General features: G+C 39.8%; 1 protein-coding gene across 3 annotated transcripts in view; it reads right to left on the reverse strand.

Annotated features, from left to right (window-relative positions):
- MSH2 (mutS homolog 2) overlaps positions 1–22,981 on the reverse strand; it is a 127,725-nt gene that overhangs the window by 71,782 nt on the left and 32,962 nt on the right. For all 3 annotated transcript variants that reach the window (XM_055108003.2, XM_055108004.2, XM_003822678.5), the window contains exon 8: positions 15,757–15,866. In XM_055108003.2, coding sequence (XP_054963978.1) covers positions 15,757–15,866 — 110 coding nt within the window. The remainder of the gene's footprint in view (positions 1–15,756; positions 15,867–22,981) is intronic.

Here is a 22,981-nt window from a genome sequence, read left to right on the forward strand (position 1 = left end):
TGAAAGAACATCTAAAAAAAGAATGAAGTGTATCCTTACTAGGCATTACAGTGAAACAGACAATTATATATAGAAGCTTAATATAACAGAGTGAGTCCGTTCTCTTGATTTAAAACATTCAATAAATGAGGTTGAGATAAATTGTTCCTAATTACTATACACTTAGAGAGAGCACACTTTAACATACCAGAAGCAAACTATGGAAGGAATAAGGAATTAAAATCAAATTACAGAAAGCTAGCAAAAAAGAGAATATACATAAAATAACTTTCTCAATTTAAACCAACCAAAAGAAATTCAATATAATATTAAAATTTAAAATTCTGAATAAACCTAATTTTTAAAAGATGAAACATTAAAAAAAAAGCTTCACAAAATGTAAAAAGATAAAGGTTAATATATTCTTTTATAAAAAGCACTTGCTTCCATGTATAAGAAAACATCAAGGTCATCAAGTGGGCATGTGTAAGCACTTACAACTCACAGATAAGAAAATAAGTAGTGAACTAATCCACAGGAAATGCTATAAGAATAAAAGACAGAAATATTTAAGCAACCTTGAGATTATTCTACAGCTTTTTTTTTTTTAAGAAAAAGAAACTAGCTACAGTAAAATTAGTACACTCATTCAGTTCTAGTGAGAATCTAACTTGGTATAACCTTTAAAAATGAAAAAAGCAGTATGCGGCAAGGCTCAGAGATACTTGTTATTCTCTTTGACATAGCAATTCTACTCCTAGAAATTCAATCTGAGGAAATAATGCAACAGAAGCAAAACAATACAGAGCTGAATAAAATCTCTGCAGACTTATCTGTTATAGCAAAACTTAAAAATAATAAAACATCATAGTATTTGCACAATGGTACATCAGTAAAATAGAATACTGTGCAGTAATTTAAACAGATAATGATGATTATCTGGAAATATGGACTAAGACTTATAATAATTCAGGAAAAAAATGCTATAATGGTGGACTGAAACTGTGCTAATGAACTTGCCTCTTCCAATGAATCTGAGAGGTGAGCCAGGCCAGGCCAAGTTCCTATCCTCACTCACCATCTTCAAGAAACCTAGTTGGTAAGTCAACAAAACTCTTGAAAATTCCTAAAAATAATCCCAAATCTGGAGAGAAGAAAACTTAATGAATATCCTTACATTTTCCTTTCTCAGATGAGGTTATACTGTTTTGAAAGGGCTGCTGAGGAGTCCCCAGTTAAACGAGGGAAAAGTGAACAACTAGCCTCTAACTTACTAAAATAAATACTCAAGGGCCACACACGAAATTGGGCGTCTTCAGCAATCCATCACATCCGCCAAACAATCCAGGATAATAAAATATATCACCCAACAAGGTATTCTTATCTAGAACTGGAGTATTCTAAAAATGTGACATCTGACTTCTACTATGTACTAGCTGAACAGTATCAGCCTACCTACAGTATACTTACCTAGGCATCAGAAACACAGTTATTGCTTCAGGCTACACAAAAGGAGACTGAAAAGAAACTAAAAAATGGGATGATGAAACCAAGAAACAAGATGAAAAGAATGAGGAAGGAAAGTTAGGCCTTAGTCAGGCACAGTGGCTCACGCCTGTAATCCTAGCACTTTGGGAGGCCAAGGTAGGTAGATCACCTGAGGTCAGGAGTTCAAGACCAGCCTGGCCAGCATGGTGAAACCCCATCTACTAAAAATACCAAAAATTAGCCAGGTGTGATGGTGGGCACCTGTAATCCCAGCTACTCGAGAGGCTGAGGCAGGAGAATCACTTGAACCTGGGAGGTGGAGGCTGCAGTGAGTCAAGATCGCACCACTGCACTCCAGCCTGGGCAACAAGAGCAAAACTCTGTATCAAAGAAAAAAAAAAAAGAACTGTATACCTAGAAAAACCATCCTTCAAGAACAAGGGTGAAATACAGACATTTTCAAACAAATAAAACCTAACAGACCTCCAACAAAGGAACTTCTTAAAAATATACAGGAAGGATTGAATACCAAAGAAACTAGTATGCATATGGACAAATCTAAACTTAACATTGACTTGAAGAATGGAGATCTGAGAGGTAAAACTGATAGAACTAGAATACTAGACAATTATGAAGAAATGTAACCTGATTTTAGGTGTCTTAAGGTCCTAGTATTTTTTGGGATATCTGAGAAGATACTGATAGGCTTTTGACTCTGATAAGATAAGTAAACACATTGGGGAAAAAAAAAAGTGGCTACCTTCCAAACCAGTGCGTGTGATGAGATAGGATTGGGGAAGAGCAAAGGGAGAGGATAAAATGGAATTTTAGAAACCCAAGCAATATAAAAGTAAAACAGAATGGGCAAGGGGGGCCAGGTATGGTGGCTCATACCTGTAATCCCAGCACTTTGGGAGGCCAAGGCAGGAGGAAAACTTGAGCCCTGGAGCTTGAGAGCAGCCTGAACAACATAGTGAGACACCATCTTTATTCTCAGTTATTTTTGTTTTTGTTTTTTAATGTGTAAGTGGAACCAGGAAGAAGAGGAATCACCAAATAATTAGGTAGAAATAAATCCAAAGATACTAGTAACTACAACAAACATAATAGACTAAAACTGCTACTAAAAAAATCGAATTAAATTAGCCAGGAGTGTTGGCTCATGCCTGTAATCCCAGCACTTTGGGAGGCTGAGGCAGATGGATCACCTGAGGTCAGGAGTTCGAGACCAGACTGGCCAACATGGTGAAACCCCGCCTCTACTAAAAATACAAAAATTAGCCAGGCGTGGTGGCGCACGCCTGTAATCCCAGCTCCTAGGGAGGCTAAGGCAGGAGAATCACTTAAACCCGGGAGGCGGAGGCTGCAGTAAGCTGAGATCGCACCACTGCACCCCAGCCTGGGCGACAGAGTGAGACTTAGTCTCAAAAAAAAAAAAAACCATCAAATTAAATTTAAAAGTAAATAAAATCCAGTTATTAAGCTTTATTTCGCTTAAAGTTACGGTTAAAAAACCTCATAAAAAAAGAAAAAATATATACCATATTAAAAAGTGTTTTTAAAAGTACTCTGACATAGCTCTCTTACAATGAAACAAAATGTAAGGCAAAAAAGCATTATTAAGGACAGAGTCCCTAAAGAATGATGAAGATTCAATTCACCACAAAAAAACAACAGCTCTGTGCCTAACATATTAACCAAAAATAGAACTAGATGGAGAAACCCACATCTTTCTCAGTAACCCAGCAGATCAAAAATTAGCAAGCATACATAGACAATGAAAAAACAATCCCAAAATTAGAGTACACATCCAATTTTTAAATACATGGGGAACTTTTATGAAACTGACACACACTAAGCTTGGAAATTTAAAAATATACTTCCAAATAATTAACAAACCAAAGAACAAATGATAATAGAAATAAAATACTTGAAGTTGAGTAAGAAATTATACCTCTCTAAACTCACACTTGTAATCCTACAACTTTGGGAAGCCAAGGCAGGAGGATTGCTTGAGCCCAGGAGTTCAAAGCCAGCCTGGGCAACATAGCAAAAACCCTGTCTCTGCTAAAAAATAAAAAAATTAGCCAGGTGTGGTGGCACACACCTGTAATCTCAGGTACTCAGGAGGCTAAGGTGGGAGGATCACTGGAGCCCAGGAATTCAAGGCCTGCAGTGAGCTATGATCAAACCACTGCACTCCAGCCTGGACAACAGAGCAGGATCCTATCGATCAATCAATAAATTAATAATTAATGAGGTATGTCCATATAAGGGAATACTATTCAGCTATACGAGGAGATATGGTCTGGATATGTGCCCCCATCCAAGTATCATGTTGAATTGGAACTGGAATCCCCAGTGCTGGAGGTGGAGCCTGGTGAGAGGTGACTGGATCGTGAGGGTGGTTTCCCCTGGGTGCTGTTCTCATTATAGTGACTGACTTGTCCTGAGATCTAGTTGTTTAAAAGTGTGGAGCACCTCCCCCTTCTCTCTCTTGCTCCTGCTCCACCATGTAAGACGCCGCACTTCCCCTTCTGCCATGATTTTAAATTTCCTGAGGCCTCCCCAGAAGCTGAGCAGGTGCCATCATCATGCTTCCTGTACGGCCTGCAGAACCATGAGCCAATTAAACCTCTTTTCTTCATAAATTATTCAGTCTCAGCTATTTCTTTATAGCAGTACAAGAATGGACCAATACACAAGGAAATGAAGTACTGACACATGCTACAACGTGGATGAGCCTCTAAAACATTATACTAAGTGAAAGAGGTCAATCATAAAAGGTCACATGATTCCATTTATATAAAATGTCCAGAACTGACAAGTCCGCAGAGACAAAAAGTACATTAGTGGTTGCCGGTGTCTGGGGAAACAGGAGAGACCGCTAATAGATATGAGGTTTTCTTTTGGTTGTGATGAAATATTTTCAAACTAGATGGTGGTGGTCATTTCACAACACTGTGAATATACTAAATGCTAGTGAATACTACACTTTAAAATTGTGGCTTTTTGAGTGGAGGGATTAACCTATACGGTCAACTATACATGCCTAGTCTCCCCCCAGTAAAAGGTAGCCATAGAAATTTTCAAGACCTGTCCTCAAAACCCTCAATAATGCCTAGAGTTGAGAACAGACTTAATGTTAACAGTGGTTATTTCTGAGTAGTAGATGCAGGGGATATTTTTAACTTTCTTCTTATAATATATGAAGGGTCTTCAAAAAGTTCATGGAAAATGTGTTGTGCAAAAACTATGCATGGATTCAAAAGTTTTTGGCACCAAAATAAACTTTACTAATTTGCAATAACATGTCTGAATAGGATCTAGTCAGAGACACTACGAAGGCTAAGACATCAGTTTAAAAAGAGCCCCTATCAGAGCAGTATGAGTTCTGCTAAAATTGAAGTAAGACCAAACAGCAAATTTATAGTGAAGTCTGCATGGAAGAATAATGAAATAACTGATGCTTTATGAAAATTTTATGGGGTCAATGCTCCTAGGAAATCAGCAGTTTACAAACGGATAACTTGTTCTAACAAGGGATGAGACCATGTCGAAGATGAAGCCCACAGCGGCAGACCATCCACATCAATTTTTCAGGAAAAATTAATTTTGTTCATACCCTAATTGAAGAGAACTAATGACTAACAGCAGAAACAATAGCCAACACTACAGGCATCTCAACAATTGGTCCAGTTTACACAATTCTGACTGAAAAATTAAAGCTGAACAAACTTTTCACTTGATGGGTGACAAAACTGTTGCACCCAGATTAACTGCAGACAGGAGCAGAGCTTTCCATAGAAATTTAAACAAGGGATCAAGATCCTGAAGCATTTCTTCAAAGAACTGTAACAGGAGCCGAAACATGGCTTTACCAATGCCATCCTGAAGACAAAGCACTATCAAAGCAATGGCTACCAAAAATGGAAGTGGTCCAGTCGAAGCAAAAGTGGACCAGTCAAGGGCAAAGGTCATGGCAACAGTTTTTTGGGATGTTCAGGCATTTTGCTTGCTGATGTTCTGGGGGGATAAAGAACATAAGCTCTGCTTATTATTAGAGTGTTTTGAGAAAGTTATCCCAAGTTTTTACAGAAAAATGCCAGGGAAAGCATCATCAAAGTCCTTTTCCACCATGACAACGTTCCTGCACACTCTTCTCATCAAACAAGGCCAATTTTGTAAGTGTCTATGGGAAGTCGTTAAGCATCCACCTTGATTTGGCTTCTTCTGACTTCTTTTTGTTCCTAATCTTAAAAGATCTTTAAAGAGCACCTATTTTTCTTTAGTTAGTAATGTAAAGAGACTGCATTGACATGGTAAAATTTCTAGTACCCTCAGTTCTTTACAGATGAACTAAACAGCAGAGATCATCATTTATAAAAGTGTCTTGAACTTGAGGAGCTTATGTTGGGAAACAAATTTAAAATGTATTTTTAAATTTTATCTTTTGATTCCATTTTTCTACAAACTTTTTGAAGTCCTCACGTACATTTACCTGTTTTACAACAAGGCTCTGTTGTTTCTAAAAAGGATTTCTATAGCTCATCATCACTGGCCATCAGAGAAATGTAAATCAAAACCACAATGAGATACCATTTCACACCAGTTAGAATGGCGATCATTAAAAAGTCAGGAAACGACAGGTGCTGGAGAGGATGTGGAGAAATAGGAACACTTTTACACTGTTGGTGGGACTGTAAACTAGTTCAACCATTGTGGAAGACTGTGGCGATTCCTCAGGGATCAAGAACTAGAAATACCATTGGACCCAGCCATCCCATTACTGGGTATATACCCAAAGGATTATAAATCATGCTGCTATAAACGCTCATGCACACGTGTGTTTATTGCAGCACTATTCACAACAGCAAAGACTTGGAATCAATCCAAATGTCCAACAATGACAGACTAGATTAAGAATATGTGGCACATATACACCATGGAATACTATGCAGCCATAAAAAATGATGAGTTCATGTCCATTGTAGGGACATGGATGAAGCTGGAATCCATCATTCTCAGCAAACTATCGCAAGGACAAAAAACCAAACACCGCATGTTCTCAGTCATAGGTGGGAATTGAACAATGAGGACACTTGGACACAGGAAGGGGAACATCACACTCTGGGGACTGTTGTAGGGTGGGGGGAGGGGGAGGGATAGCATCAGGAGATATACCTAATGTAAATGACGAGTTAATGGGTGCAACACACCAACATGGCACATGTATACATATGTAACAAACCTGCACATTGTGCACATGTACCCTAGAACTTAAAGTATAATAAAAAACAAAAAAAACAAAAAGGATTACTATAAACAAAGATGTCAACATGTTGAGAGGGTTAATTCTAAGTGGAGAGAATATGAATACCCCCCTTGTTATACTTTTTCATTTCTAATAATAAAAATTATAAAGCATTTACATATACTATTTTTATAACTCATATATACTCATACAATAATGATACAGTTGTATCAGGATCATGCAACTGTGGCTTCTTTAAAACTATTTCATTTTTTTTGGTCAGCATTTTCTTTTTTTTTTTTTTTTTTTTTTGAGATGGAGTCTTGCTCTGTTGCCCAGGCTGGAGTGCAGTAGCGCAATCTTGGCTCACTGCAAGCTCCGCCTCCCAGGTTCATGCCATGCTCCTGCCTCAGCCTCCTGAGTAGCTGGGACTACAGGGACCTGCCACCATGCCCGGCTAATTGTTTTGTATTTTTAGTAAAGACGGGGTTTCACCGTGTTAGCCAGGATGGTCTTGATCTCCTGAGCTCGTGATCCGCCCGCCTCGGCCTCCCAAAGTGCTGACATTACAGGTGTGAGCTACTACACTCGGCCTCTGTCAGCATTTTCAATAAAAAGTTGTTTAAAGTTACTACTTTTCCAATAATAAATGAAATAACAATATGCATCTGAAAACTAGTATCGAAAGATGGCCAAAATGCAGTATAGAAATGTTTACATTTAAGACATATCATTTAAAGTCCCAAGCTAAATAAAATTATTTACTTTCTTGCGAAAAACTGTCTTTTTTTAATCCTGTCTTGGGGTGGTTTTGATCCACATTTACTTCAAAAATAGAAAATACTTCTAAAAGACTTATGTAAAGCAGCCACAAAAACACTGGAAGCACGATACACAAAGCTAAGCTTAGGAGGGGAAAAATTAACCAAACCACTCATGTAAATACTGTTCCCTTCATCACATGAATTAAGTGCACACCTAGAAAACAGTGAAGCTTTCAGAAATTATACAGAAACAACTGATATTCCCTAGAGATTTCCTCAAAGTGGTTCTGAATCATGTAATTTAAATCCCTAAATCCATTAAAAATATCTACATTGACAGTGGACAGTTGAATTCACCTTATAACCTCAGACAAGTTTAAAAGTTTGTAACTGAAGAAAAAGAAGATACTATATGAGGTCAACCCCCTAGGGAATCTAGAACAGATCTTTAACAGGGAATCTGATTTATTTAAAAGACAGTATTATATTATAAAACATAGAAGCCTATGGTTACAGATGGTATCTTAGTAGACACTGCTGATGATTTACACAACAGTTATTCCCTTCCTCCCCTTTCCTAGGAGTGCTCAGACTTTGTGTATCTCTTCCTACAGGGAAGCTGACTCCATACCCAACTATGGTTACCTCGGGCCAATCATCCCATTCTATGTCCCTGGTCACAATCACTGTTTAAATGGTCCCATCACTACAAACTGCAGGACTCTTGCTTGGAATGTTGCCCCAACTGCTAACTGGTCCTAGGGCCAAAAAGGGAACCATCCTTGGTTGAAATTAAAATTACAAAAGGTAGAAGAGATCTACAGGATCAAGCAACTCTAAATAAAGCCTACCTTCTCTCCATACTTTTAACTACATAACCTAGATTATGTTGAGTTTTCAGTTACCTGCATAACAAGTCCTGATATAAATAACCTCAAATAGTCTACTCAGAGAAAAAAAATGCACAACTCACATCTTACTGGCACAGTACTTAACTGTGTCGTAAGTGTGTGTGTGTGTGTGTGTGTGTGTGTGTGTGCTGAAATCATTTGAGAACAGGCTTTTTTGTGAACTCCCTTATCTGCTTAAAAGAAGAGCCTCTTGAAAGAGCCCAATTGTTATAAATCTCCTAGCAGTTTCCAGCAACCAGAAGACTGACTCTCATAACCAGAAGAGAAGTAACCACCTAAATAGATATTGTCACAAAACCTTCATATTTCTCATCTATTCTCTTAAGGGTTCATTTATCTTTCCTAAAAGTCATGTTTTCCCTTAAGTGCCCTTCATCTCCCTTTACTTCCTCTATTATGATGGTATATAAAGTCCAAATTCTTACAGCCTTTTCTCTCACTAATCTGTCTTTTATTAATTTAATTTGCCCCCAACTACTTAACATAAGGCAGAGAAAAAGCTTTTCTTCCCTGACATCATCAACTACTAAATTTTCTACTTTAAGAAACGGGCATGTAGGCTGGGCGCAGTGGCTTACGCCTGTAATCCCAGCACTTTGGGAGGCCGAGGCGGGCAGATCATGAGGTGAGGAGATTGAGATCACCCTGGCCAACATGGTGAAACCCCGTCTCTACTGAAAATACAAAAAATTAGCTGGGCATGGTGGCAGGCGCCTGTAGTCCCAGCTACTCAGGAGGCTGAGGCAGAAGAATGGCATGAACCCGGGGGGCGGAGCTTGCAGTGAGGTGAGATGGCGCCACTGCACTCCAGCCTGGACGACAGAGCGAGACGCCGTCTCAAAAAAAAAACAAAGAAAAAGAAAGAAACGGGCATGTCATAGGGGCAACAATGAAATGAGAACAAATGACCTCTTCTAGTCTACATCCACCTAACTGCACTGCTTACCTTCCTCAAATCCAGGCTCTTCCCAGGCATTTATAATAAAATCCTTTAATCCCACAGCATCATTAAAGAAGTAACACTGACCACTATTTTACAGTCAGAGTACATCTAGTATAACAGGTATGTTTCAAATATTGCTGATCAAAGTAAAAAATCTTTAACCCACAATACAGAGTTAGTATAATGGAATTGGGGGAAGCATACCAGGATGTTAACATTGTTTACCTGGAGAGAAAGAAGGAAAAATATCAAGGATTGTCACTGAAGAGGATCAGAATGTCACCCCAAATCATGCCACTTTAGCATAAGTATTCTTTTGAGAGGAAGATAATGAAGAAACAGTATACGTAGGAACTCTCTGCTCGCCCCCTTTCTGCATGAAGGCAGAATATAAATTTCCCTTTGTGAAGGTGTTCTCTCCCACCCCTCTTCTAGCAGGAAGAGGAGAATTACTCTTGATCACGATAGACTCTTAAATCACTGGAGATGGCACCTTGTTTTGGGTATGCATAACAAGCCTTACTAAAACAATCCTTACGTGCCATTAGTTTGCCCCAAATAATTACCTTCCCACAATTTACCACCCCTCGAAGCTCAAACCTCTTTTCTTCAATCTTGCTGCCTCTCCACAATTTATTATCTGATATGTTTTGGCTGTGTCCCCACCCAAACCTCATCTTGAGTTGTAGCTCCCATAATCCCCATGTGTCATGAGAGGGACCCGGTGGGAGGTAACTGAATCACGGGGGCAGGTTTTTCCATTGCCGTTCTCGTGATGGTGAATAAGTCTCTCGAGATCTGATGGTTTTATAAAGGGCAGTTCCCCTGCACACACTCTCTTGCCTGACACCATGTAATATGTGCCTTTGCTCCTCCTTTACCTTCTGCCATGATTGTAAGGCCTCCCCAGCCATGTGCATGTGAGTCAATTAAACCTCTTTTTCTTTATAAATTACCCAGTTTTGGGTATGTATTTATTAGCAGCATAAGAACAGACTAATACATTATCCTTTATTAAAATGGCATATGAACTCTCTGGTCTGTTTCTTTAGGTCTTCACTTCTTTTCTATGAAGCTCTCATGTGTACTTGAAATAAAACTTTTCTCCTGTAAATCTTGTCGTGTGTCAGTTGAATTCCCAAGCTCCTCCAATGAACCTAAGAGGCTGGAGGAAATATGTTTTCCCATCTCTACCACACCTTCCCCACTATACTTCTTTGTATCATTTTGTTCACTTGTTATAATACTATATATTACATTTAAAAGTAGAAAAGCTTCAAAGAAAAATACATTTTTTTTTTTTTTGGAGACAGAGTCTTACTCTGTTGCCCAGGCTGGAGTTCAGTGGGTGATCTCAGCTCACTGCAACCTCTGCCTCCCGGGTTCAAGCGATTCTACTGTCCCAGCCTCCCAAGTAGCTGGGACTACAGGCATGCACCACCATGCCTGGTTAATTTTTTTATTTTTTATTTGTTTATTTTTTTGAGACAGAGTCTCAAACTCTCGCCCAGGTTGGAGTGCAGCAGCGCCATCTCGGCTCACTGCAAGCTCTGCCTCCTGGGTTCAAGCCATTCTCCTGCCTCAGCCTTCCGAGTAGCTGGGACTATAGGCGCCTGCCACCATGCCCGGCTAATTTTTTGTATTTTTAGTAGAGATGGGGTTTCACCGTGTTAGCCAGGATGGTCTCGATCTCCTGAACTTGTGATCTGCCTGCCTCGGCCTCCCAAAGTGCTGGGATTACAGGTGTGAGCCACCGCACCCGGCCTAATTTTTGTATTTTTAGTAGAAATGGGGTGTCACCCTGTTGGCCAGGCTGGTGTTGAACTCCTGACCTCACAAGATCTGCCCACCTCAGCCTCCCAAAATGCTGGAATTACAGGTGTGAGCCACTGTGCCCCGCCTAAAAAAAATCCTTAAAAAATTATTTATATCCTGATTTTTAAATGTCGTTTTGAAAAACTACCCACAAGCACTCTAAATAAAAACTACAAACAGGAAGTCATCAATTCATTAATGGGACATCATCATTTGTTAGGGAACGTTAGGCTTATTTGCTGTCAAGCAGAGACTTTAAAAAAATAAAATAAAAAAGGCATAATGTAAATTTAAAATATCCAAGATTTGATCATCCTGTTGCCGACTGTAATTATTACAGCAGTAGATAACATTATCAACGAGTAGAAGCTACAAAGAATAAAATAATTAACTGCAGAAAGACAGCTTTTACAGTCCAAAAGTAGGGAAGGAGAGGTAGTGGGGAGGTGGGAGAGAGGACAGGGCCTCTGCATCTGCTGGGCAGAAATGTGATGGCCCAGACAAAAAGAGCTACAAGAGGATCTTTAATAGATGTGTACACTTAACAGAAGAATAGAAAGTGGTTCAAATTTTAACAACCCCTTAAATATTCTCAGTTATACAAACCAATTTTGGGGCAGATATTGCCCAGTGACTGCCTAAGTGTGCAGCATTTCAGGGAGGATAGAAATTGGTAGGAAGGGCCAGGCATGGTGGGTGGCTCACACCTATAATCCGAGCACTTTGGGAGGCCGAGGCCAATGGATCACAAAAATTAGCTGGGTGTGGTGCAGTGTGCCTATAATCCCAGCTACTCAGGAGGCTGAGGCAGGAGAATCGCTTGAACCCAGGAAGCAGGGGTTGCAGTGAGCCAAGATCATGCCACTGCACCCTAGCCTCAGTGACAGAGCGAGACTCCATCTCAAAAAAATAAAACAACAACAAAAAAAGAAACTGGTAGAAATAAATCACATGAGAAGTTAGGCAAGCGTAGACCCCAGACAAACAGCATCAACAAACTTGAGTGTGTGTTAGAAATGCAAATTCCCCAGCCCTACTCCAGATCTGAAGAATCTGATTCTGGGCTTAGAGCCATGGCAATTTGATCCCGTGGACATTCTGATATCTGCTTAAATTTGAGACACATAATATGAAGGCAAGATTATAGCAATTTAGAAGAAGAATGCTGACCACAAATGACAAAATTAACTGCAGCATTTCAGCAGAGGTTTTTTTTTTTTTTTTTTTTGAGATGGAGTCTCACTCAGTGACCCAGCTAGAGTGCAGTGGCATGATCTCGGCTCACTGCAACCTCCGTCTCCTGGGTTCAAGCAATTCTCTTGCCTCAGCCTCCCAAATAGCTGGGATTACAGGCATGCACCACCACACCCAGCTAATTTTTCTATTTTTAGTAGAGACAGGGTTTCACCATGTTGGCTAGGCTGGTCTTGAACTCCTGACCTCAGGTGATCCACCCGCCTTGGTCCCCTAAAATGCTAGGATTACAGGCGTGAACCACCACGCCCGACCTCAGCAGAGCTTTGCCTGGGCTCTGGGTCCCTTCAAGGGAATACAGGTAGGTGACACTGAAAAGCTCAATACTCTTCCCACACCAGATCAATACCAGTCCCTAATAGGGACTAGGCTCTATTATACTCATAGTTTTTGTTAACCATCAAAAACACCTTTACATGTTTCTATTTAAAGCAATGTTTACAAATAACTCTGCCCTATCAAAGGCAAGTCCACATCCTCAGACAGGCAGGAATAAAACACATTCGGCTTCCAGATGTCTCAGAACAATATTTCTGTCTCCCATTGATCTGAAAGTTGAACACCTAAAATCATTCCACTAATAGCAGCACTATAGAGGAAACAATAGCCAAAATGTAAGTTTTCCTAAACGGGATGACGACACAACTTTTTTTGGTTTCTTAACCTACAAGTAAATGGAAAAGACAGCTCTAAGACTGCTCTATCACTGACACAGAATATACTAGAATATGGAAACATTTATACCTACACACGTGCACACCCATGCACTTTTAAAATCCAGAGGGCATAGAGCAAATGGGATTTAGCTTCTTTAAACCTCAGTTAATGATCCAGTAAAAATACATCAGCATCACATAGGGCAAGTATTAACTCAAACCACAAATACTAAGAAAAATGCAGTTAGGGCCGGGCATGGTGGCTCACGCCTATAATCCCAGCACTTTGGGAGGCAGACGCAGGTGGATCATCTGAGGTCAGGAGTTTGGGACAAGCCTGACCAACACAGAGAAACCCTGTCTCTACTAAAAATACAAAAATTAGCTGGGCGTGGTGGCACATGACTGTAATCCCAGATAACTGGGAGGCTGAGGCAGAAGAATGGCTTGAACTCGGGAGGCAGAGGTTGCAGTGAGCAGAGATCGTGCCACTGCACTCCAGCCTGGGCGACAATGGCAAAACTCCGTCTCAAAAAAAAAAAAAAAGAAAGAAAGAAAGGAAAAGAAAAGAAAAATGCGGCTAGGGGCAGTGGCCCATGTCTATAATCTCAGCACTTTGGGAGGCTGAGGCAGGAGGACTGCTTAAGCCCAGAAGTTTAAGACCAGCCTAGACAACAAGCAAGACCTCATCTCTACAAATAATTTAAAAATCAGCCAGGTGTGGTGATGCACATCTATGGTTCCAAATACTTGGGAGGCTGAAGTGGGAGGATCACTTGAGCCCAGATTCAAGGCTGCAGTGAACCATGATCACACCACTCCACTCCACCCTGGGTGACAGAATAAAACTCTGTCTCAATTTTTTAAAAGGGTGGGGGATTACTCCTGTAATCCCAGCACTTTGGGAGGCCGAGGTGGGCTGATCACCTGAGGCTGGGAGTTTGACACCAGCCTGACCAACATGGAGAAACCCCATCTCTACTAAAAATACAAAATTAGCCGGGCTTGGTGGCGTATTCCTGTAATTCCAGCTACTTGGGAGGCTGAGGCAGGAGAATCGCTTGAACCCAGGAAGCGGAGGTTGAGGTGAGCCGAGACAGCGCCATTGCACTCCAGCCTTGTCAAAAAGAGTGAAACTCCGTCTCAAAAAAAAAAAAAAAAAAAAGGAATGCAAAGAATCTAACAACTAGCAAACCAAACGGTTACCCTAATATGAATAATGCAAGCATATATTCCTGCATGACCATTTTAACAGGGAATTTAACTTAGAAAAATTTCAAAATATTATTTTTAAAGTCCTGCAACTTAAAAACACTATATTCAGGCTGGGCATGGTGGCTCACACCTGTAATCCCAGCACTTGGGAGGCCGAGGCAGACGGATCACCTGAGGTCAGGAGTTCGAGGCCAGCCTGGCCAATATGGTGAGATCCCGTCTCTACCAAAAATACAAAACTTAGCCGGGTTTGGTGGCAGGTGCCTATAATCCCAGCTACTCGGGAGGCTAAGGCAGGAGAATCGCTTGAACCCAGGAGGCAGAGGTTGCAGTGAGCCAAGATCGCGCCATTGCACATCAGCCTGGGGACAAGAGTGAGACTTCATCTCAAAAACAAAAACAAAACAAACAAAAAAAACCCACTATATTCAACGGGCTCACCACAGTAAACCTGTAAACTTTTTCATATAAACAAATTTTTAACAGATACAAAACAAAACATTAACATTACATAAACTGTGCTTTAAAATTCACTCTCATGTAAGGATATTTTCAACTATTTCACAAACTGTTCTTACTTTACATGTAATTATCATTCAAAATTGTTAAAGACATGAGATATAGATCAGTTAAACCCTAGATGTTCCCGATTAACAAGAAATTTTAGAAGTAAATAGTATTTAGAGTCCTGGTTAACTTTTTAGTTATATTCGACAACTATTTAGGAGATGCACACCTATTCTAACCTCCTCCTGCAAAGAACTCTCTACATGGAAAAGAAACAGAAGTGGCCCGGCATGGTGGCTTATACTGAAACTCCAGCATTTTGGGAGGCTAAGACTGAGGCCGGAGGATAGCTTGAGGCCAGCGTTTTAAGACCAGCTTGGGCAACACGGCGAGAGCTCATCTCTATAAAAAAGTTTTTTTTAAATTAGCCAGGCATGGTGGTACACACCTGTATTTACACCTACTAAGGCTAAGGCAGGAGGATTACTTGAATCCAGGAATTTGAGGGGTTAGTGAACTATGATAGTGTCACTGCACTTAAGCCTGGGTAACAGAGGGAAACCCTGTCTCAAAAGAAAAACAAGAAAATAAACAAAATGAAAGTTTTCTTGTGTGTCCTATGTTTACCTCTAACTTCTCTTTCCGTTTCCAGTGACTATAATTTTCCTTCTCTTTGAAAATAAAACGCAGTTGCATTTACGAAATTATGAAGTTGTTCATTTATGAGATTGTCTTTAACCAGGACAGTTATGCCCAATATTCATTTTCTCTGCTAATAATCTTTATTTCATCTACTGAAACAGTTGCTATTTTTTTAAAAATCCTTTTCCCATCTGTCACTTAATATTACATCCACTGTCCACAAAGGTGCTACAATTAGATACTAAAAAGAAAAATCTACAAACTTTCTTAATGTGGCCTTTGCTTTTTAAAAATATCTACTGCTTAAATTAAAAAGTATATTGCATACCTGATCCATATCTAAAGTTGTTTCTATCATTTCCTGAAACTTGGAGAAGTCAGAACGAAGATCAGTAAGAGGAGTCACAAAAACGGCCAACAATAATTTCTGGTGTTTTCCTAAAAGAAAGTAGTAAAACAAACAAATAAAAAGATCTCATTTTACGAATACAAATCATAAAAATCTGACTGAGATAAACAAGCATCATTTGATCCAAAAGGTACAAATAGTACAGTAGGTCTCCAAAGTTACTATTTACTCAGGTGTTTTAATTCAAATTGTTTCGTACTCAATTTATTTTATAGAAAGGGAGATGATGTAGCACTCAAAGCTTCCCACTAATAATACATTACCTCGTCTGTAAACCCAACAAGTAATATAGATGCAGAAACATGACATTAATTATGACTAAATGAATTTCATTTCTTATAGATTTAATAACCCAAAGTCATTAAAATAAAACCTCTAGCTTACCTCATATTCCTAATTTCCATTAATGACAGTGTTCCAATTAACAGGTTAAATCAAGCCAAGTTTTTACACAATGGAACTGTGCTTGATGGTATTTAAGGGTACATGATGGGGAGGCCGGACATGATGGCTCATGCCTATAATCCCAGCACTTTGGGAGGCTGAGGTGGGCAGATCACTTGAGTTCAGGAGTTTGAGACCAGCCTGGCCAACAAGGTGAAACCTCATCTCTGCTAAAAATACAAAAATTAGCCAGGCATGGTAACATAGGCTTATAATCTCAGCTACTCAGGAGGGTGAAGCAGGAGAATTGCTTGAACGCAGGAGGTGGAGGTTGCAGTTAGCCCAAGATCACACTACTGCCTGCCAGCCTGGGCAACAGAGAGCGAGATTCTATCTCAAAAAAAAAAAAAAAAAAAAAAAAAAAGAGTACATGCTGGGGAATCATGTATGAAGGAATAAGTGAAGCAATGAGTATATAGTGTGAAAAAGCAGGACTAGAGACCTGGGTAGCAATCCCAGCTCTGCTACCTACTGGCTCTGTTATCTGGAGCATGATACTTTGAGCCTCCTTTTCCCTTTTTGTACGAAGGAATAATAACAATAGCTACCCAGAAAATAATAAATGAGATAACTATACACAATACTTGTATAGTCCTTTACACTTAACAGAAGCTGAACAATTACTTTGTATTACTACTGGTATAACACAAGGATTTTTTTTCTAATCGCCAATAAATTCCCTTAGAAGAATTCTGCAAGTGATATCTAACACACTGCATTTCACTCCAAAACAATAGTTCCCAAACTTCTCCAGAAATTTTAGCAGCTACTGAAAAAACGGTGAAAAGCTACTATGAAGTCAGCAAAATTGTTTTAAGAATTCATGTTTTATTATTAATCACAAAAGCATCTATACATATTTAGAAAATAGTACATACGTGTGAAGCACTATTTAGACAGAATATAAACAACACTTTGCCCACATAATGTCTGTTGTGCTACAATGCCTAGTTCTTTATTCCAAATTAGCTCATGCACTATTGGTAAATAAGGGAATTGTGGTAGCAAAATTCAGAGGTGGCATTGGTTTATGAATGGTTTTTTTTCTAGCCCATTAATGTTTTAAAGGGATCAAGGTTAAGCTCTCACACAATTAAGAGTAAGCCTTAGCAGTGAAGACCTCAGAGTAGTTGGCTTAACAGCCACTGTACTTTCCACTCACTATGTTAAGATATGTGGGAAAGCTCAAGGATACAAAACATTTGCCAGTGTTTTCAAAAAAGAAAAAAAAAAAACAAACGAATTGAATTTCATACCATGGTTCAGATTTTTAATTCTGATGAAACTAGCCTCTATTAGAAGCAAATGCCCTCAAGGACCTACATCTCACAGGAGAAAACAAAAGCCACAAATCTAAGGCTTCAAAGAGTTGGCTAATGCTGGTGTTTGGGTGCAAATGCCAGGAAGGCCACAGTTTTTATTACAGTCTGTTACGCTTCTGTTAGAAGCGGTTTTTAAAATTTCATGTATTTTCAGGTCTGCCTCAACCCTGTTTTTTCCATAAGCTGTTATTTTTCTATCACATGACTGAAGAAGGTTTTCCAAGAATCCATACTGCGTAAGTATCTGTATGAACTTCAGAACCTATGTCACCCTCAACATGTCCTCTGGCTCCTCAAGCACATGAGCCCACTTTGCTGCAGCCCTTCTCAGTTTATAAACTTCCTTATGAGTTCACCTGCTCCCTTATCCTCCAAGCTTTCACTAGCATCTTAAATTCCATCCCTTCCTTGTAACTTGTACTAACCCCCAGTTGCCAATTTCCAACTAGACTTTGTAAAGCTACATTCTCCACTAGTGATCACAGGCTTTCGAAAGCCCTACAGTCTTAACCCAAGGACTCCTGGTATTCATAGTAGTATATAAACATAGAAGAAAATTCCAGTTTTATTTTCTCTAGCCTCTAGCTGAAATTTAGCATTTGCTTTCATTATTAATGTAGGCAATAAGCCATGGCAGTTATTACCAGTACCTGTGTCTTTGTTACCAGCCTGGCCGACAGAGCGACATTCTGTCTCAAAAAAAAAAAAAAAAGAGCTTTTGCATGGCAAAAGGAACAGTCAGCAGAAGGAAAGAGACAAAAACAGACAACCCACAGAGTGGGAAAAAAATCTTCACAATCTACAAATCTGACAAAGGACTAATAACCAGAATCTACAACGAGCTCAAACAAACTAGCAAGAAAAAAAACAAACAATTCTATCAAAAAATGGGCTAAGGACATGAATAGACAATTCTCAAGAAGATATACAAATGGCAAACAAACATAAAAAAATGCTCAACATCACTAATGATCAGGGAAATGCAAATCAAAACCACAATGCAATACCACCTTACTCCTGCAAGAATGGCCATAATCAAAAAACCAAAAATAGATGTTGGTGTGGATGCAGTGAACAGGGAACACTTCTACACTTCTGGTGGGAATGTAAACCAGTATAACCACCAAGGAAAACAGTGTGGAGATTCCTTAAAAGTAGAACTACCAGTTGATCCAGCAATCCCACTACTGGGTATCTACCCAGGGGAAAAGATATCATTATACAAAAAAGATACTTGCACACGCATGTTTATAGCAGCACAATTCACAATTGCAAAAACGTGAAACCAACCCAAATGCCCATGAATCAACAAGTGGATAAAGAAACTGTGGTATGTATATATATGTATATATATGTGTGTGTCTGCATATGTGTATACATGTGTGTGTATATACGTATATATGTATATATACACGTGTATACGTGTACATATACACGTGTATACGTGTATATATACACACATATATACATATATGCAGACACACATATATATACATACCACATATATACATATATATACATACCACACATATATACACACATATATACATACATATACACATACCACATATATATACACATACCACATATATATACCACATATACATACATACCACATATATATACACATACCACATATATAGGTGTATATATATGTATATGTGTATATACACACACATATACATATATACACATACATATATATACGTGTATATATATGTATATGTGTGTATATATATGTATATATACACACACACACAATGGAATACTACTCATCCATAAAAAGGAATGGATTGGCCAGGCTCAGTGGCTCACGCCTGTAATCCCAACATCGAGGCGGGTGGATCACGAGGTCAGGAGTTCAACACCAGCCTAGCCAACATGGTGAAACCCCATCTCTACTAAAAATACACAAATTAGCCAGGCGTGGCATTGGGCGCCTATAATCTCAGCTACTCAGGAAGCTGAGGCAGGAGAATGGCTTGAACCCAGGAGGCAGAAGGTGCAGTGAGCCAAAATGGCATCACTGCACTCCAGCCTGGGAAATAGAGCAAGACTCCGTCTCAAAAAAAAAAAAATTAACACTGGTTACTCTGCTACAGTTAAACTGGGAGTTGACTTCTTTTTACATTATTACCTTTATAATTAAAAGAAAAAATATGGGGTCAGGAGCAGTGGCTCACACCATAATCCCAGCACTTTGGGAGGCCAAGGCAGGCGGATCGCTTCAGGCCAAGAGTTTGAGGCCAGCCTGGCCAACATGGCGAAACTCCACCTCTACTGAAAATACAAAAATTAGCCAGGCATCGTGGCACGGACCTGTAATTCCAGCTACTCGGGAGGCTAAGGCACGAGAATCATCTGAACCCAGAGACCAAGGTTGCAGTGAATTGAGATTGCACCACTGCACTCCAGCCTGGGTGATACAGCAAGACTCTTGTCTCAAAAATAAAATAAAATAAAATAAAATAAAAAATAGAGGAGCTAAACAATGGGTACACATGGACATACAGAGAGAATTAACAGATACTGGGAACTCCAAAAGGGCAGAGGCAGAGAGAGGGATGAGAATTGAAAAATTACCACCTATTGGGTACAATGTTCATGGGCACAACAGAAGTCCAAAACTCACCATTACACAATATATCCATGGGACAAACCTGCACATATACCCCGAATCTATAAAAATAAAATAATAAGGCTGGGAGCAGTGGCTTACACCTGTAATCCTAGCACTTTGGGAGGCCAAGGCAGGCAGACTGCCTGAGCTCAGAAGTTCCAGACCAGCCTGGGCAACACGGTGAAACTCCATCTCTACTAAAAATACAAAAAACTAGCCAGGCGTGGTGGCATGTGCCTGTAGTCCCAGCTACTGGGGAGGCTGAGGCAGGATAACTGCTTGAACCCAGGAGGCAGAGGTTGCAGCAAGCTGAGATAGCGCCACTGCACTCCAGCCTGGGCAACAAAGCGAGACTCCATCGCCAAAAAAATAAAAAGCAAGACATAAATAGCCTGGCCTAGAAACCAGTTTTAGAAAATTACTCACAGAAAAAGAAAAAAAAAAAAATCAAAACACCAGAGAAGTACACAGACCTTTAAAGTTTCTGCATAATAATTTCCTGGAATATTAAAATAAAAATAGATGTTAGCTAAATATCAATTATAATAGGTAACTGTAACTATTTAAATTGTCAAAAAGCCGGCCGGCATGGAGGCTCACGCCTGTACCCACAGCACTTTGGGAGGCTGACACAGGAGGATCACGAGGTCAGGAGTTCAAGACCAGCCAGACCAACATGGTGAAACCCCATCTCTACTAAAAATACAAAAATCAGCCGTGGTGGTGGCACACACCTGTAATCCTAGCTACTCAGGAGGCTGAGGCAGAAGTGCTTGAACCCTTGAACCCAGGAGGTGGAGGCTGCAGTGAGCCGAGATCATGCCACTGCACTCCAGCCTGGGAGACAGAGCAAGACTCCGTCTCAAAAAAAAAAAAAAGTCAAAAAATGTCAAACATCCTCAGGAGGTTGAGGCAAGAGGATTCCTTGAGCTCAGGAGTTCAAGACCAGCCTAGGTAATATAGCAAGGCCCCATCTCAAAAAAAAAAAGTAAAAAGTCAAACAATATTAGTTAAATTATGGCAACTGACAATTAGTACTATATACATTATCACCCTATCAATATTTTCTATTAGACTTTTGAATACAGCCAGTTCTGCTATATAATGCAACGTATGTATTCCTAAAAATCAGAACACTATGCAGTAAAAACCAGAGCCGTCTGGGTGTGGTAGGACACACCTGTAATCCCAGCACTTTGGGAGGTGAAGGCGGGCTGATTGCTTGAGCTAAGGAGTTCCAAAGCAGCCTGGCAACATGGAAAAACTGTCTCTACAAAAGTATAAAAAGTAGGTGGGCAAAGGCTCACGCCTGCAGTCCCAGCTACTTGGGAGGCTGAGATGGGAGGATAGCTTGAGGTGGGAGGATAGCTTAAGCTGGGAGGCCAAGGCTGCAGAAAGCCGAGACCACACCACTGCACTCTAGCCTGGGGAACACAGCGAGACCATTTCAAAAAAAACAACAACAAAAAACCGTGCTTATGAGAAAACTGGAGTTCAAGCCACAACTCTCAGAACCTTCACCAGTGACATGTTAAAAAAAATAAAGACAGGCACCTCATAAAAGTAGTAGCACAGTTTTATACATGTGAAATGGTTAAGAAAGACACAACTATTACAATAAATAAGTCATCCTGCAAAACATCTGCGGTTTGCTTGTGGAGTGGCCTTCTTTTTTTTTTTTTTTTTTTTTTTTTTTTTTTTTTTTTTTGAGATGGACTCTCGCTCTGTCGCCCAGGCTGGAGTGCAGTGGCGCAATCTTGGCTCACTGCAAGCTCTGCCTCCCGGGTTCACACCATTCTCCTGCCTCGACCTCCCGAGTAGCTGGGACCACAAATGCCCACCACCACGCCCGGCTAGGTTTTTCTATTTTTTTTTAGTAGAGACAGGGTTTCACCGTGTTAGCCAGGATGGTCTTGATCTCCTGACCTCATGATCCACCCGCTTCGGCCTCCCAAAGTGCTGGGATTACAGGCGTGAGCCACAGTGGAGTAGACTTCTAAAGGGCTGCAGCTTCTGAGTTACTGCAGAATGGTCAAAGGAATACTGTCTGAAATGGGTGGCAAAGTTGTAATACCAGATGTGAATGGGTATGGTTCATAACACATACAGGAAAATAAGGTAGGTATTTGAAGAGCATGTGTATGTGTATCTTTTGTATATATCTACACTGCTGAGTTCAGCTGGATGCATTTTTCTGCATTCACCTAGTGTTTCCTAGGGATTTGTGCATAAGCAAACTCAAAATTTACATTATGCTCAAATTGTTCCCTAATATACCACCCACATTGGAACAAATCTGTTTTTAAAACAAGTGTTACAGCGGAACTGACTGTGTATAATTTGGTTTAAAGACTGAAACAACCTATATCAAAACAATAATGACTACATCTGGATGGCATGATAATGATCTACAAAGAACTTATATTGCTTTTATAAACTGATGAAGATGAGATTTAAAGAACATATTTCCAACATACAAAATCCAACCAAACCTTAAATAGTAGCCTTCATAGGCTAAGGGTTTTTTAAAAAGGCAAAGTAACGCAGATTCTTTTTATCATCTCCCTTTGCAGAAATGCCAAATAAATCACTTTTATATTCTTATTCTCCATTTAGAAGGAAAGCACACAATCAGGTAAAAAATGTGATTATTATACTAATGTACTGTTATTTAGGGTCAAGGGCAATGGAGATAAACACTTCTACTCTGCATGAGAAGAACAGAGAAGCTCACAGAAAAGGTGACATTTGAGTTCAA

Source organism: Pan paniscus, chromosome 12 (assembly GCF_029289425.2).
Source record: "Pan paniscus chromosome 12, NHGRI_mPanPan1-v2.0_pri, whole genome shotgun sequence".
Taxonomy (NCBI): domain Eukaryota; kingdom Metazoa; phylum Chordata; class Mammalia; order Primates; family Hominidae; genus Pan; species Pan paniscus.